We start from the raw sequence: 16,036 nt of genomic DNA on the forward strand, positions 1-16,036 counted from the left end.
TAGACTCCTAGTGCTCAACTCCTGATACTAGACTCCTGGTATTAGACTCCTGGTATTAGACTCCTGGTACTAGACTCCTGGTTCTAGACTCCTGGTACTAGACTCCTGGTATTAGACTCCTGGTACTAGACTCCTGGTACTAGACTCCTAGTGCTCGACTCCTGGTACTAGGATGGGTTAAAAGCAGAGAACACATTTCACTGTGTGTGCTATGTGCTCTACATGTGTGACCATTAAAGAGGGTTTCATCCCTCCCAATTCTTCTTCTTCTTCAACACCCATATAAAACAGAACTGTAAACAGATTTACTTTTTCTTTCAACATGTATTTGAACAGCAAGTGGAGGCAAACGTGACTGCACCCAAAACAATAAACCTGCTAGCAAACTAGCCTAAACTCAGTAACAGAATGTGGGCAACACGTTCTTCTCCACAGCCGCGTGACCTCTGAGTCAGACGTCCCTTCCCCCTTTTCTATCCTACGGGTACAGCCGTACAGCCACTCCCCCTGAACCCCGTTTCCCTGACAACCCCCCCCCCCCCCTCCCCTATGCAAGCCCCTCCCTCTGAACCCAGGGCTCGCTACAATACTGTATACACAAACTATACAAAAACGCCTTTACGCTTTGGAGCTTGTTTATCCATCTGTAAGCAACTGCCAGCTAGGTCTCTCAGTCACTCACTCCTGATCGTTCACTGCGCAGTGACAGCTGCTAAGGGCCTGATGTGTGAGATTGAAACAAATGTAGCAAAACAGCCACACCCCGCTGGGCTGGGCCGGAACACTTACAAATGTGGGCCGGTAGGATTTAGATTTTTTTTTTGGCCCTCCTGACACACAGCACCGGCCCACCGGGGAAACTCCCGGTATTCCCAATGGCCAGTCCGCCCCTGATTGCACGTCTGTCCGTCCTGGGAGAGGGATCCCTCCTCTGTTGCTCTCCCTGAGGTTTCTCCCATGTTCCCCTTTAAACTGTGGGTTTTCTCTGGAAGTTTTTCCTTGTACGATGTGAGGGTCTAAGGACAGAGGGTCTAAGGACAGAGGGTCTAAGGACAGAGGGTGTCGTATTGCCATACTGATATTCTGTACAAACTGTGGTCCACTGAGAAAAATGTAACATTTGTGATATTGGGCTATAAATAAACCATTGATTGATTGATTGATTGATTGATTGATTGATTGATTGATGATTGATCCAGCCCGTGACTTCATTTTCTGTGGCCCCACAAGAGCTTGCAAAGAATATAATATGTTTATTATATAGTTACATGATGATTTAATGAAGCACGTTGCCATAAACTATATGTCCCACAATGCATCTCAAATTAGACTTTTTTTCTCAGAATTTGACTTTTTAAATGTCACTTCCTCTTTTTTTTTAAATGTCACTTCTGTTTTTGACTTTTTTTCCAGTTTTTCTTTTTAAATCATTTTGTGACATTCTCACTGAAGAGACTTGCAATAATTATTTGCCCTTGACTTTTGCTTTCAGACGTAGCTAATTATGAAGTTATTACCCTATCCAATAATAATCCAATGCAGAGGCAATAATGTTATATAATACATATTTTATATATATATTTATATATAAGTTACAACCGGCCCTTTGAGTGCAGCCATAATGCTGATGTGGCCCGCGATTAAATTGAGTTTGACACCCCTGATATAGATAGACTTTTTCAACCTTATTTGTTCAGATTTCTTTATGAAGTACAAACATAATGGTACCAGCTATAGGGTGTATAAATGAGGTTTCTGGTGCTGAAGGGTTCTTGGTAGGACATGGAAGTATTGATATCAGTCAGAAAAGACTTGGAACTTGGATAGGAATTTAAAACAATCGTTGTCACTTGTGAAAGTTTCAACCATATTTTTGACTCGCTAGCTTTGGAATCTCACAGTTTTATCATAACCTTTTTATAAACCGTGAATAATTATTTGTTGATCAAACTTTTGTATTAGTGTGAACCTAATATTTCAAGTAAACTAAGCTAACATGAGTAACTGTCCACCACTGCAGAGGACCTCCTTATAATTAGCAGTAGCGTGGCGTGGGAAAAAAATTAGGGGAAGCCAATAATACGTCTTTTCTTTTGGGTCGGGGCAGAGATGTTCACAAGTCTTTTTTTGCAAGTCCAAGTCAAGTCTCAAGTCTTTGGTCACGAGTCCAAGTCAAGTCTCAAGTCTCTAAAAAAATAAAAGTCTCATGTCTCTTCTGGTTGTAATAAGCCTTCTATTGTCTGCTGCTATCCAGTCTGTTAAGAATACTGCACAGCTATATCTAATACATTCAAAGCATTTACTGTGTTATTATCACTCCTATATCTATTAGCATACAGTATCAGTACTGATTAGTTGTTTGTTATATGATCAATTTAAACAGGCTATTGCAATGCAATATGAGGAAAAACATCACACTTTAGCTAAATGCAAACAACTTATAAGCAAAACACTTCAGAATCAGAAATCAGTATCACAAATACAAAGCTAGTAGCAAGCTAAGTTAACATTACATATGCTGAGCTAAACATGTTTGCTAACCGTCCATGCGTTAATGTGACTGACCTCTCCGGGTGAGTTTTCAAGTGCCTGATGAAATTCGACGTTGTTGCGCCAGCATCCTTGATTTTGATATTGCAGACTTTGCAGTGTGCGCTCCTTTTGTTGGTGCCGCCGGCGTTTTGTTCGAAGTTTTTGTAGTTGAACCTAATTACAAGCGGTACAGCCGCAGGTGTGCCGCCGGTCGCCATTGTGTTACTAGGTAGTAACAGTACGCACGTCTGCGTGTAATGAGCCCGGCTAAAATAACTGGATGGCCTACCTGCCTGTCAGCCTTCCATCTGGGCACAAACTTATCCCGTGCCCTCATTGGTCATGTGCGCGTTCGTGTGTTGGAGGAGGCGGGCTCTATAAGGAAGTAGCAGCCTCTAGCAGATTATCTCCGGTTGTGTATTTTCAAATTCTAGCGATCTCGAGCCGGTTTCTCTCAAATGTACCTACCCCACCTTTAATACGCCAAAAATAGAAAACACAATGATTGTTCACGAGTCCCAACACACGAGTCCAAGTCGAGTCTGAAGTCTTTTGGTCACAAGTCAAGTCTGAAGTCTCTGTGTGTGCGACTTAAGTGCGACTTGAGTCCGAGTCGCAGACTCGAGTCCCCATCTCTGGGTCGGGGGTGTGGTGGTCAATGTAATAACCAGATGAGTGATTACAGCACCCGGTATAATTTTACACACATTTGTATCAGATGCAGGTAGGGGTGTAACGGTTCACAGAAGTCACGGTTCGGTTCATACCTCGGTTTGGGGGTCACGGTTCGGTACGGGTTCGGTACAACAAGGACAAGCAAAAAAAAGTCCCAAATGCATATTTTTTTTGCTGTTATTTATTTTTTAACAGTAGTGCAAGTTTTGGTATGAAAATAAGGAACTCTAACATTTGGAATCATTAACTGTATTACACAGATAAAAACAAACCACAAACAGTAACAAACACACTCATGGCCATATTATTTATATTGGCTGATGTGAAACAAAAAGGTTAAATAAGCTGAACTAAAAAGAATGTCTTGAAAATAATAAAATAAATAATAAGAAAGTGTTTCAATCACAATCAATAAAAGGCAATACAGAACTGTATAACATCTCCTGATGTCAACATATAAATAAATACAATGATAAATATAAAACAAAATAAAATATGTACCTTTAGGAGCAATGTCTAACACGTGTAATTAACTTGTGAGTGTGTGAGGCCATTATGCCTAAATAAAGGTACTCAAGCTTTACTCTATTTTCAAGTTGTTCTTCAGAAAGATGAGTTTGTCTACGTGTCAGTAGTGAGGGCAGATCTGTTGGCGGTAACTATGTCACCTGCCGTCGAGAAAACCCTCTCGCTGGGGACTGAGACTGACTCAGATGTGATTGAGCATGTTTGACGTGTTAACACTAGCATACCGCACCGCTGTCGAACAACGCCGACACACCGTCCTCGTCCGATCCACAACTCGCACCCCATCGTTGTTGAAGCCCACAGGGAACCCGAAATGTTCCCACACAGCTGATTTAAAAGAAGCAGGTGGGTCTTCTATCTCCTGTGTGTTGTGTGAACTCGCCATAGCTAACTTTTCTTCTTCATGTATTGTGTTCGTTTTGTTGTGTTTTGTTCTTGTTGTTCATTTGTTATTTACGGGCGGCTGGCTTTTAGGCGCAATACCGCCCCCTGGATTATATATAGTGTAATACTGCCCTGAGTGACAGACTTTTTTCCCACTCGTAAAAAAAGGCGTATTCGCCGTGTGACTGCATGTGCCAAACCGTGACGTCCAAACCGTGACGTCCGAACCGTGACGGTACGGGACGAATACGAATACCGTTACACCCCTAGATGCAGGACTTACACACGCCTGTTATCTAACCGACATGTCCGCACGCACTCTCCAGCCGAAACTCTAATAAGCATTCATTCACAAACTAAATCAGGAGACCTTTAACGTTTTACGTCCGATTCGCATATTTTTTCCTCTGTACACAGCTCCAGTTTTGACATCGGCCTGTCATCAGATTGTATTTGTTGTTGCTGCTGTAGCGGAAGTTTAGTACAATTATTTTTGATGAAATACTCCAAATCTCCACCCTCCGTAATTGCACTTGCTTCAGTTGCTTGCCACTTTCTAACGGCGGTGAGAGTGATGCAGTGACGCTATCTATCTTATATCGATTAGATTTATGATTCTAAAATTATAAAAGTAGGGTAAGGCAAGGCAAGTTTATTTATATAGCACTTTTCAACGCAAGGCAATTCAAAGTGCTTTACAAAAAAAAATGAAAGACATTAAGCATTAAAAAAGAAAAGCTAATAAAATAAACATTAAAGAAAAATACATGGATAAAAGTTACAGTGCAGTCTAAAATATGAATAGTTCAATTAAACAGCAGCGACAAAAAGAAAAGTCTTCAGCCTGGATTTAAAAGTAGTCAGAGTTGCAGCGGACCTGCAGGTTTCTGGGAGTTTGTTCCAGATATTTGGAGCATAATAACTGAACGCTGCTTCTCCATGTTTAGTTCTGACTCTGGGGACAGAAAGCTGACCAGTCCCTGAAGACCTGAGAGATCTGGATGGTTCATAGTTTAGCAGGAGGTCAGTAATGTATTTTGGGCCTAAACCATTCAGTGCTTTATAAACCAGCAGCAATATTTTTGAAATATATTCTTTGACACACAGGAAGCCAGTGTAAAGACTTCAGAACAGGAGTGATGTGATCCACTTTCTTAGTGTTAGTGAGGACTCGAGCAGCGGTGTTCTGAATCAGCTGCAGCTTTCTAATAGATTTTTTAGTGAGACCTGTGAAGACACCATTGCAGTAGTCGAGTCTACTGAAGATAAAGGCATGGACAAGTTTTTCCAAATCCTGCTGTGACATTAGTCTTTTAATCCTAGATATATTCTTTAGGTGATATTAGGCTGATTTAGTAACTGTTTTAATGTGACTGTTGAAACTCAGGTCAGAGTCCACGACTACACCTAGATTTCTGGCTTTATCTGTTGTTTTGAACATTGCAGACAGAAGCTCAGCGCTAACTTTTATACGTTCTGCCTTGGCTCCAAAAACCATTACCTCAGTTTTGTTTAATTTGAGAAAGTTCTGACACATCCAGTCATCCAGTCATTGATTTGTTCAATGCACTTACTCAGTGTTTGAATTGGAGCATAGTCTCCTGGTGAAATTGTTACGTACATTTGTGTGTCATCTGCATAGCTATGGTAACTTATTTTGTTGTTCTTCATTATCTGAGCCAGTGGTAGCATGTAGATGTTAAAGAGAAGAGGCCCCAAGATGGAGCCTTGAGGAACCCCACATGTCATATTTGTCAACTCGGATGTGTATTTACCTATAGAAACAAAGTTGTTTCTATCCTTTAAGTAGGATTTAAACCAATTTAGAACTGTTTCCGAAAGTCCCACCCAGTTTTCCAGTCGGTCTAGTAATATGCTGTGGTCAACAGTGTCAAACGCAGCACTGAGATCTAATAATACTAACACTGAAGTTCTGCCACTGTCTGTGTTTAAGTGGATGTCATTAAAGACCTTTACAAGAGCAGTCTCAGTGCTGTGGTTTGGACGAAAGCCTGACTGGAACACATCGAAACAACTATTTAAATGCAAGAAATTACTCAACTGTTGAAAAACAACTTTTTCAATGATTTTACCTAGAAATGGCAGGTTTGATATGGGCCTGTAATTGTTCATTACTGAAGCATCTAGATTATTCTTTTTTTAAGAGCGGTTTAATGACTGCAGTTTTCAGGGCCTGTGGAAAAATACCTGAGTGAAGAGATTTGTTTACTATATGAAGTAGTTCTGAGGCCATGCAGGGCAAAACATCTTTGAAAAATCCTGTTGGAATAATATCAAGGCAGCAGGAGGAGGATTTCAGAAGTTGTATAATGTCCTCTAGGTTTGTATCATTAATCTGATGGAATTGTGTCATGATGTCTGAATTGATGTTAAGTGGACACAGAGACAACACATCTGCTGTTCCTGATGCAGAGGCACTGACTGTGGATATTATCCGACTCAACAAAACTTGCATTTATCTAACACAGGGGTGGGGAACCTCCGGCCCCCGGGCCGTATACGGCCCGCGAGACAATTTGGTACGGCCCTCGAGGTAATTTATAAACACTCGCAAAAAAGAAAAAAAATTAAGAAATCTTGACCGCAAAAAAAGTTAAACAAGTGAGTGCCTGTTTTTCCTGGCCAAGGTCAGGGTCCATGAACACAACACGAGCCTAACGTGTCATCACGTGGTATATGTCTCGTCTGACAGGGGTGCAGTTCTGACGGAGAGCACCAGAACGTGGCTCGGCACTTCAGATAAGGAGCCGTACACATGCCACAGTTTTTGCGTGGCTGTGTCTTTAGTTGAAAGCCCAGTGGCGATCTGTTCATCTGTCATACTGATCATACAGTCAATAGCTTTGTTGTTATTAGCATCTGGTTAGCTAGCTATGCTAACGAATATAAGAAGCTTTTTCTACAACCAGTGAGGTAAAGGCACATCTTTATATGATCATTATAGTTATAAAAAAATAAGAGAATAAAGTAAACAGGTATAAAATACTATGACAGTAAAAAAAAGTTGTTATTAATAAACAAGAATACAGTTTGAAAGGGGAGTGATTTGTAAAATATCCATAAAGAAAAAGTAAATATGCTTACAGGTCTGTTTCATATGGGTGTTGAGAGATTATCCATAGATCTCTTAATGTTGCTCTCAAAGTGCACCAGATTGATGCTTTTAACTTCAACATTTAAAACAAATGTTCCCAGGGGAGCATGCCCCCCGAACCCCCCTAGAGGAGGTTAGGTCCCCCCCCCACCACTTAAATCATGTCCACATGGATAGGAAACTAAATACATTTGCACACATCTTGTGTCCATATCTTTCTGTTTTGGTGGTCATGCCACAACCGTGCATGTGCATGCATACGCGAGTCATGGTGAGATATCTGGATTAAGAGGTTGCTTTTTCTTTGCACAGCATGAAAGAAAGAAGAATAAATGGGCTGTGATTTTAGTTTTTTAAGCAGAGGTCAATAATTTGTATGGCCCTTGGAGGATGTTGAAAAAATGTAAATGGCCCTTGAGAGGAAAAAGGTTCCCCACCCCTGATCTAACAGATTCGTTTTCCACTGACCTTATTTCGAGCTATTTTGCTAAATCCTATGGAGAAATCCCATTTGCTTTTTTGTCGAGGGAAACCGAGAGCAGCCGCCTCTGGCTTCCCTTGGCATGACCCTGACCAATCACAGGTTGGCAGGGGCATCACGCGAGCGACATCTGACTGGTCAATCCCTCCATATTTTTTCACCAAGGGAAGCCAGATTCGGCTGGCCTCCTCTCGCAACAGTGAGTGCAATCTACTGTTTCACCATAACATGTAGAGGGGCGCTGTTTCAATATTTGTAAAATACTCAATGAGAATGGGGGAGAGACGGGTCGGCAGCAACACACAGCAAAGCAGAATTATCTAAACAAAACAAAGTGTTTATTTATTTATTTAAATTATAACTACAATCCGAAAAAACAGGGGAAGCCTGGCTTCCCTTGGCCCCCAGGAGAAAACGCCACTGATAATTAGATTGCAATGTGTGTTCATGCGTCATGATTTGTTAAGGTCAAAATCAACATGTGAAAATGCTGACCACACACACACACACACACACTTACTTGCAATTGTCCATGTTTGCCTGACCCTTTCCTGTAGGGCGTGCTCTGATTGGCTGTTAGACTTTGTTTAACAGCCTATTTACATCTGCTTCTGATAGGCCGCCCCTCCCTGCCAGGCCTTTCTTGCCTTGGGAGGCACATTAAGTGGGTGATGCTGTAAAACCAGGAACCTGCCTGAGACTGACACTGGATGAGGAGTCCCTCTCAGTGCTGGGCTTTCTTTTTCTGTCACACTTGTTTACTGCACCAGATCTTATCAGTGTGTCGGTAACGGATTACTCGGGTTAATGGAGGGTAGGAAAACATGCTGTAATCTGATAGCTGTCTCTTTAAATCCATTCCACTGAATCCCTTATCTATGCATGTTTTCTATACAGCCCAAACTTTCCCTCCTGTTGTTCTCAAACACAAAGCCCTATCTCTGTCTGTTACACACTCACCCAGAGACACAGGAGTTTTAGATGCACGTATGAAACAGTTTTACAAGAAGCTCCTTGAAACTGACGCCCTGACTTTCTGCCTCTATAATATTCACTTTGCACTGCCTCTGGGAACAGGAACAGCATTCCTGTCATTCAGGATACACAGTACTCCGGACATCATGCCTCTGGGACCTAGCTGTGGGAAACTTTGAGGGGGAGTGTTCAAAGGTGGAGCTTAGATCTAAGCTTGTGGGACAGGACCGTAAGACAGGACACGAGTGTTGAGCAGAGGTGCATGTCTGATGGTTCAATAATCTCTTTCTCCAACGGGAAACGCTTTCACAATGGATTGGATTTGATCACAACACACAGACTTCAACTTAACGTGTGCTGGAGGACTCTGAGTGAAGTCTGCAATACACAGAGTTCATGAGAATGTTGCTTGGAGTTTATCTGCACTGAGACCAGATTCAAGAGGACGTGTTTCCAGTGCTGCAGAGATACCTGGTTGTTGGTGGGCTTCAGAGGGGAAACGAGCACCATGGCAGGGGTCACGAGAAAGGGATCTGGGAGACCCTCGTACTACTACAGATTCCTGGGCAAGTCTCGACTGCAGCGTCAGCGAAGCCGGTCCCGCAGCCGCACCAGGCCGTCTACCAGCAGGGGTAATAATAATACTGCTTAACAAGTTCACCATGCAGCAGTGTCAGCTTTGTGTATACTTCAAGAGTCACGGCTTTTAACTTTGCACCTACAAAACACTGGAGCTGTAGCTGTTAAAGTTCAGGAGAAACATACTGTCGCTCAGTTACTCATGTTGACAGTGGCTGTATTTCTGATTCTCATTAGCAAGTGCATATTTCTGATAGTATAACGTCTTTGTCTTGGACATGCAGGCTACATTCTGTATGCGCTACATGAGGAAAGGAAGTTCCCCTTTCTTGTTAATACAAGCAATGCATAGCAACATTATGTTTAGAACCCATGGTGGCACCACTGCAGAATAGATGTGTGCTCGTGTGTGTCATGAGAAACAGAGTGGGAGGACAGTTTGGCGTCACTTTTCACGAGGTGATGCTACTCTCAAATTGCACCATCAACACTTGACAGCTCACAGCTCGATGACAACTTGCACACTTCCAACCTTTTAAGAGTATTTCTGTTTAAAGTTACCAACACAAAAGGAAGGGTTTTGGATGCATAAGTGAGGAGAAATGCAACAATTGCAACTTGGAAAACTTGTACACGTCTGACCTGCTATTTACCCCCTGATCTTACCCTCTCCTGATGTTCTTCCTTTCGAAGAACAAGGATCAACGGATGATTCTATACCTTTTTGGATAAATAACTACATAGTATGTTTATTGATTATGAACACGATGTGTAAATAGTTTTATAAACTACCATAGGAATGAATGAAAACTTTATTACAGACTCAGGGTCCAGATAAAAGACAAGACATTAGATATAATAAATTACATACATAGCATAAAAAGAATTCAGAGTTTAAGAATAATTTAAATCAGTGTCCTACAAAGAGACAACTATACCAATGTCTCCACAGCTGCGATTGGTAGCGTGTAGTACTAAACCTTATGTTCGATAAGGCCAAGAGGATTTCATTATCAGAGTCATTAAGCCGGCAAATACATTTATACATAAGATTTCTTAAAACAGCTGGTAGAGTATTGACTCCTGCAGCCACACACATTTCACTTGCACTAGACCATCGAGGTCTCTTCAGCAATATTCTCATGGCATCATTATAAGCTACTTGAAGTTTCCGTAAACTTGCTTTTCTGTAGTTTGACCACAGATGTGCCGTATAGAGCGGTGTGCAATATGCTCTGAACAGAGACATCTCCACTCCATCTGTACACGCACCAAACTTACCATAGGGTAGAGATCAAGTGTTTGATGATTTAGTCTGTTCTTTGTCCAATGGGAAATGGTTTCAAATCAATTATTTACATTACTAAGACAATTCTCCTATGCTGTGTATGTAGGCCTTTAATACAGTCAACTTTGTATTATCTGTCTACAACCGTATTGATTCTGTAGTTAATGACCTCAGGGTGTGGTTGTTTGCATTTTATTATATGTATACACAAACTACATGAGGCTGATGACCAGTTCCAGGCAGCGGGCGATGAATCGGTGCTTCTGTATTATTTTATTTTCTGTACTGAATAACTCTCCTTTTTCTGTGAGCCCGTGTCCTCCAGCGCTTCTCTTCTTCTCTCGGCTGCTGCCTCCCATGCTCCCTGCTCACTGCTGGAGGCGCTTTTTGAACGGCAAGGTTATCGTGATGAGTCTGCCCCTAAGGCTTAGCTCCAGTTTCTGGATTGTTAGAAAAGAAGTTTCCTCTGAAATCATCAGCCTATTGACTTTGTTTCCCTCCAAATGAACTGCCTTAACTGCCAACCAGAGATATTCAGAAGTGGCAGTGCTGCCCATCTGTTTGCTGTGGATCGTGGTGCCACAACCTGGAGACAAAAGCTCAGGCTGGCAAACATGGGGCTCATTTTCACTGAAACTCTACACCGCCTTTATGTGAAGATAACCCGTATTATGTAAGGCTAGTTAGTCCTCTAGTCAGACAGACAAAGACAGTCATGGTCATGAGAGAGACCAACAGAGTGTGCAGGTGCCTGCTTTGTCTTTACTTCTCTTCTTTGTCTGATGAAAGAGCTGCTTTGAAGTCTCCCCTCTGTGTCATTCAGTCCTCCAAAAAACACACACACATGCATTTGAGCGTATGTACAAAGACACACAACAACCACACTCTGCCTTGATCTGTGTAGCTAAGTGCAAGCTCCCCTCACAAAAACTTTTACACAGTACACACATCAACGCAGTGACACGGAGAGAGGAGAGTTGTTTCCAGATGAAGCGAAGGAAAGACCCCTCTCAAGCGCACTACACAGCATACTTTGATTTCTGCACTTCAAATAGTTTAAAGAAGTTGTGCTTTTCCTTTCTAAGTCCAACACTTGAAAGAATGTGTCGTCGTGCTTCAGTGTGTTCACGACACTTGTATGTGGGTCAGTTTGCAGAACCGTCAGGTGGTCATTTGACCACATTTCCTGCATCTACAGGAATGACTATAATTGAATCAATATTGATTATTGAAGCTGCAGAGAATGTTGGAGCTGCTGCATCGTGCAGTAGTAATGTCTTCTGTGGGAAAATATATACTTTCGCTCTCTTAAAGCAGATATCATCAATATTTCTGTCTTCTTTCTGGAGGAATTGCTTATTGTTATGAACTCGCATTGAGTTATCAAACCACATGTGTAGTTCCCTAGCTCGACATCGCTTTATGAGCATCTTTAAACTTGTTTTTGGGTTATTTCAATCCGACAACTTAACTTGTTTTGATTGAGTCTTAGAGCTCTCATGGCACCAGCAACAAACAGGCAACGTTAGCAACTAGCCAGTTAACATGGGCTTAATGGAGCAATTATTAAGTAAGGAGACAGTTATTTTATGAGTAAGTGGAGATTTAAAACAAAGCTAAAGTACAGGGCGTCCGCGGGGTCTTAAAAGTATTAAAGTTGATAAATCAATTTAGCGAAGATTAAGGCTATTAAAAAGTATTAAACGGCATTTTCCAAGGTATGACATTTTGTAGCTTGTTTTCAAAAAGTATATAAATGGTCCAAAGAGGTTGTGTTCTACAGTCTGCCTGAATGTAATCATGGCGTAGGTGTGTAGTGTGATTCTGTGCAGTTTATTGATGGCATCCCGTTGGATGTGACGTCATCTGAACAGGACATTCGCACGCGTCACTGCTTGATAGCGCGCGGAGGTCCGTTTACGCCGGTTGCTAAGCAACAACATCGTTTGGGGAAATGCAAGTCTGCTGTCCAAATGGTTGGAAGATAAGGAGGAAGGACAATCAATGCTGTATAGTCAATGTGAGGTAAAGTGTGTCGCCAAGGTAACCGGTTAAAACTCAAAGTAGCGATGAGGTCTTAAAATGTGTGGAAAGGGTCTTAAAAAAGGACTTGAAAGGTCGTACATTTGACTCCAGGATTCTTGTAAAGTAGTAAGTTACATATGCAAACTTCATGATTTGCGATTTGTGTTCCTTATTTTGTTTCTGCATTCAGTGGAAGTCGTAGATGTTTGTCATGCACTAATGCACTTTAATTAAACACCCAATGTTGCAAATTGGGCAGTTCTGCTTTTATTTCAGGAAATAAAACGTTGTCTTGTCATGTATTACATTCAGCAAAAACCATGACTTTAGCATCAACACTTGTGTTTATAGAATAGTGATCAAAGTTGTTTTATCCATACTGTGCACCCCTGAGTCTGTGCATGTGTGCTGTCATTCTTTGAAATGAGGCTTGTGAGGAGAAAACATAGATATGTCTCACTGTACACAGTTCTTTGTGCTTGGAGCTAGATGATGTGATGATGAAATGTGTCTTATTGGAGAAGCGAGGCCAGCGCAGTATAGACATGGTGTTTTGGTTCACACCACAGCCACAGTGTGCGAGTGTATCTGGAGGACGTGACTTGCCTGGTTGCTGTACACACTGTCACTGGGACAGATGAGGTGGCAGTTTCACTGAGCCTATGTGTATTGTTTTCTCAGCATGTGTGGCATGTCGGCGCGTCATTATCTTCAAATGGAAAACTTATATCAGTTCTGTTCACCCTCACATCGCTCCGGATCCGTTTCCCCTTCTATCGCAGGGGTCGGTGACATTTACATAGAAAATGAGTGTTTATCTGAAAGACAAAATGGCAGGCAGAGAAAGAGAGAGCACGTTGTCTGCTCCGAGTTGTTTTCCTGCCGTGTTTGGGAAACGCTTGATGTAATCAAACTCTTTGTTCTCAATTGTCCTGTGAATGAAATGCTGTCACTTTTTCAAAACAGAATTCATCATCTGCCTCTATTTTTATCTGCACTGACAGATAACACAACACGGCTTTGCATTGTAAAGGACTTTCCATAGAAAAGTGGGCTCTAGTAAACATTTCTATTCCCTCAGAGAGCGTCGCTGTGGTGGGAAAATAGGGCTCTGGAAAGTTCCGGGTAAAAGTGGATAGTTTTATCAAAGTGAATCTCTTTTTTCTTGCTTCCTGTTGGGCTGATATCTTACGTGGCTTGTTTGGGCCGTTATTGCATGCAATAGTATTGTTTTATGTTGTATCAGATTGACTGCCATTAAAGGGGCCATATTATGCAAATTGTCAGGTTCATATTACATTACATTGATAGGTTGGTTTGTGTATGTGCCTTTGGTGCTTGATAGGGTTAGTTTGTATCATAGATTGTATATTTATTACATGTTACTTGTTAGACACTTTCATCCAAAGCGACTTACATACGTTCAGTACTGTGGACAATCCCCACAAGAGCAATTTGGGTGAAGTGTCTTTCCCAGGGACACAACGACATGCTGACTGCAGCGGGACTCAAACGTGCTATATTAGTATGTAGTGTCTCTACTGTGACATGTCTCCATGCTTTAATGTTCAAAAAGCTCTTTATTGTCTCTCTTTTCACCCTCTGTCTGAAACCAGAGCCCAGTCTGCTCTGATTGGTCAGCTGTGATTTGTCAACCGCTTAGAAATGTCCCGCCCCTTAGCCTATCACGTACAATGTGTTGGAGAGCTAGCCAATATGAGCGTTACATAGTGATGTCACTATGTTAGGGAAGATTAAGACGGACTTTTATTAATCCCTCGTGGGGAAATTGTTTCTCTGCATTTGACCCATCCTAGTGTTAAGAGCAGTGGGCTGCCATTTTGAACGGTGCCCGGGGAGCAGTGTGGGGAACGGTGCCTTGCTCAGGGACACCTCGGTAGCACTTGGTCTTGCCGGGACTTGAACTGGTGACCTTCCAGTTGCCAAGCCAAGTCCCTATCGACTTCGCCACCACCGTGGAGTCCAATGGAGGCGTTTCAGGCAGGGCATGATGGTGGCCTTGCAGACCATTTACATGCACACACACCTATATAACACTACAGGAAAGGGAAAACCCCAAAAGCAAATCTATGATTTACCCCCTGATGTATTTACCAACATTTAGATTACAGTAGTAGTTAGTCCTTGCTGGGATGCACCTACTTCAAGGGTCTCTGCGAGTTACAACACGTCCTGTACAGGTCCACTTCAACACTATTTCAATACTCCTAAAACAAGGATTAACATAACACATCAATGAAAGAGAAGGATACACTGTAGCAGAGTTGTAGTTGTGAAAAGCCCCAGAGAAAGACAGATATAAAACAATAACACAAATGGAGTCCAACAGCGATAGTAACATTATAAGTCCCAAACAATACATCCAAAATAAAGTCAAGTCAGTCACAGAGGCGTATGATCTGACAGCTCTGTGTTCCAGTGAGAGCTCCAAACATACACCACACAGCATGCAGACACACAAGTACCAACATGACATATCACAACAGCACAGAAAGACTTCCAGCCAGCAGCTCAAAGGAAGTGTTTGAAGTCCTCAATAGCAACCTAATAATGCATTGCCACTGACAGTTATTGCACATCATCATATTCTCAATGGGTCATTATCAAGAAACACTTTTTGATGTGTGCTGCTGCCTCAAGCTTTGCTTCTGCCGGGCTGTTTGTGATGTCGCAAGACTTTGTGTGTATTGGTGTACTGATGGGACATGAGGACAGAAATAACGCTGTTAGATGGGAAGCACAGCCAGATTAGGACAGTTATGACTCATCATTTCCTACGTCTCGGTCACATTGTAAACACCGGAAGGCTGGAAACACGTCTGTATTAATGACTTGTATCTCAAAGTGTTAAGCTACTTTAAATATTAACACGATGCGGAGAACACGACAGATTTAGAGCCCAGTAGTGCCGAGTTCAGACGTTAACTTTATGGAAGGAATTACTTTTCCTGCTTTCTCTAAAACAGATTAGCCCTTTGATCTGTTTTCGCCCCAGCATCCTCTCTGAGATTAGGGTCATATTTTAGTTAAACAAAGGCTTCGCTAAGCAGCCTCAGTCTTTGATCGTCTTTTTTATTTTTAGCAATCAGACCAAGGGGCAGGAGAATGTACGAAGATAAAACGGAGTAAAAGTACATCCTATCTACTTGGTCGAGTCAGGTGAAAAGTAAAGGGTAATCAATTCTCCTCTGAGACGGTAAAATGGGAAGCAGAGTTACAGAGAGCTCAGGGAAAGTTGATCTAGCAATCAAACAGTGAAGTGAGTCTGCCAGAGCTCTCCACATCATCTCGATGTTTAACCCAGGATTACTCTCCGATCGCAGTCTCATCTCTGGCCGTGTGTGAGGCTGTCCTTGTCTACCGCCTTTCCTCTCTGCCTGGTGAATAATGGAGATGGGCCAGATGACGCAGTGTTTCTCAGCACCCAAAAGAG

At 42.1% G+C, this 16,036-nt stretch overlaps 1 protein-coding gene across 7 annotated transcripts in view; it reads left to right on the forward strand.

The window, feature by feature from the left end:
• The window catches only part of LOC117455833 (disabled homolog 2-interacting protein-like), a 207,373-nt gene that overhangs the window by 73,030 nt on the left and 118,307 nt on the right, over nucleotides 1-16,036 (forward strand). For 2 of the 7 annotated variants that reach the window (XM_034095422.2, XM_034095423.2), the window contains exon 1: nucleotides 8,900-9,322. The exons of the other annotated variants lie outside the window; for them this stretch is intronic. In XM_034095422.2, coding sequence (XP_033951313.1) covers nucleotides 9,199-9,322 — 124 coding nt within the window. In that variant the 5' untranslated portion in view covers nucleotides 8,900-9,198. Of the gene's footprint in view, nucleotides 1-8,899; nucleotides 9,323-16,036 lie in introns of those variants that run through there. 7 annotated transcript variants of the gene reach the window in all.

Source organism: Pseudochaenichthys georgianus, chromosome 12 (genome assembly GCF_902827115.2).
Source record: "Pseudochaenichthys georgianus chromosome 12, fPseGeo1.2, whole genome shotgun sequence".
Classification (NCBI taxonomy): domain Eukaryota; kingdom Metazoa; phylum Chordata; class Actinopteri; order Perciformes; family Channichthyidae; genus Pseudochaenichthys; species Pseudochaenichthys georgianus.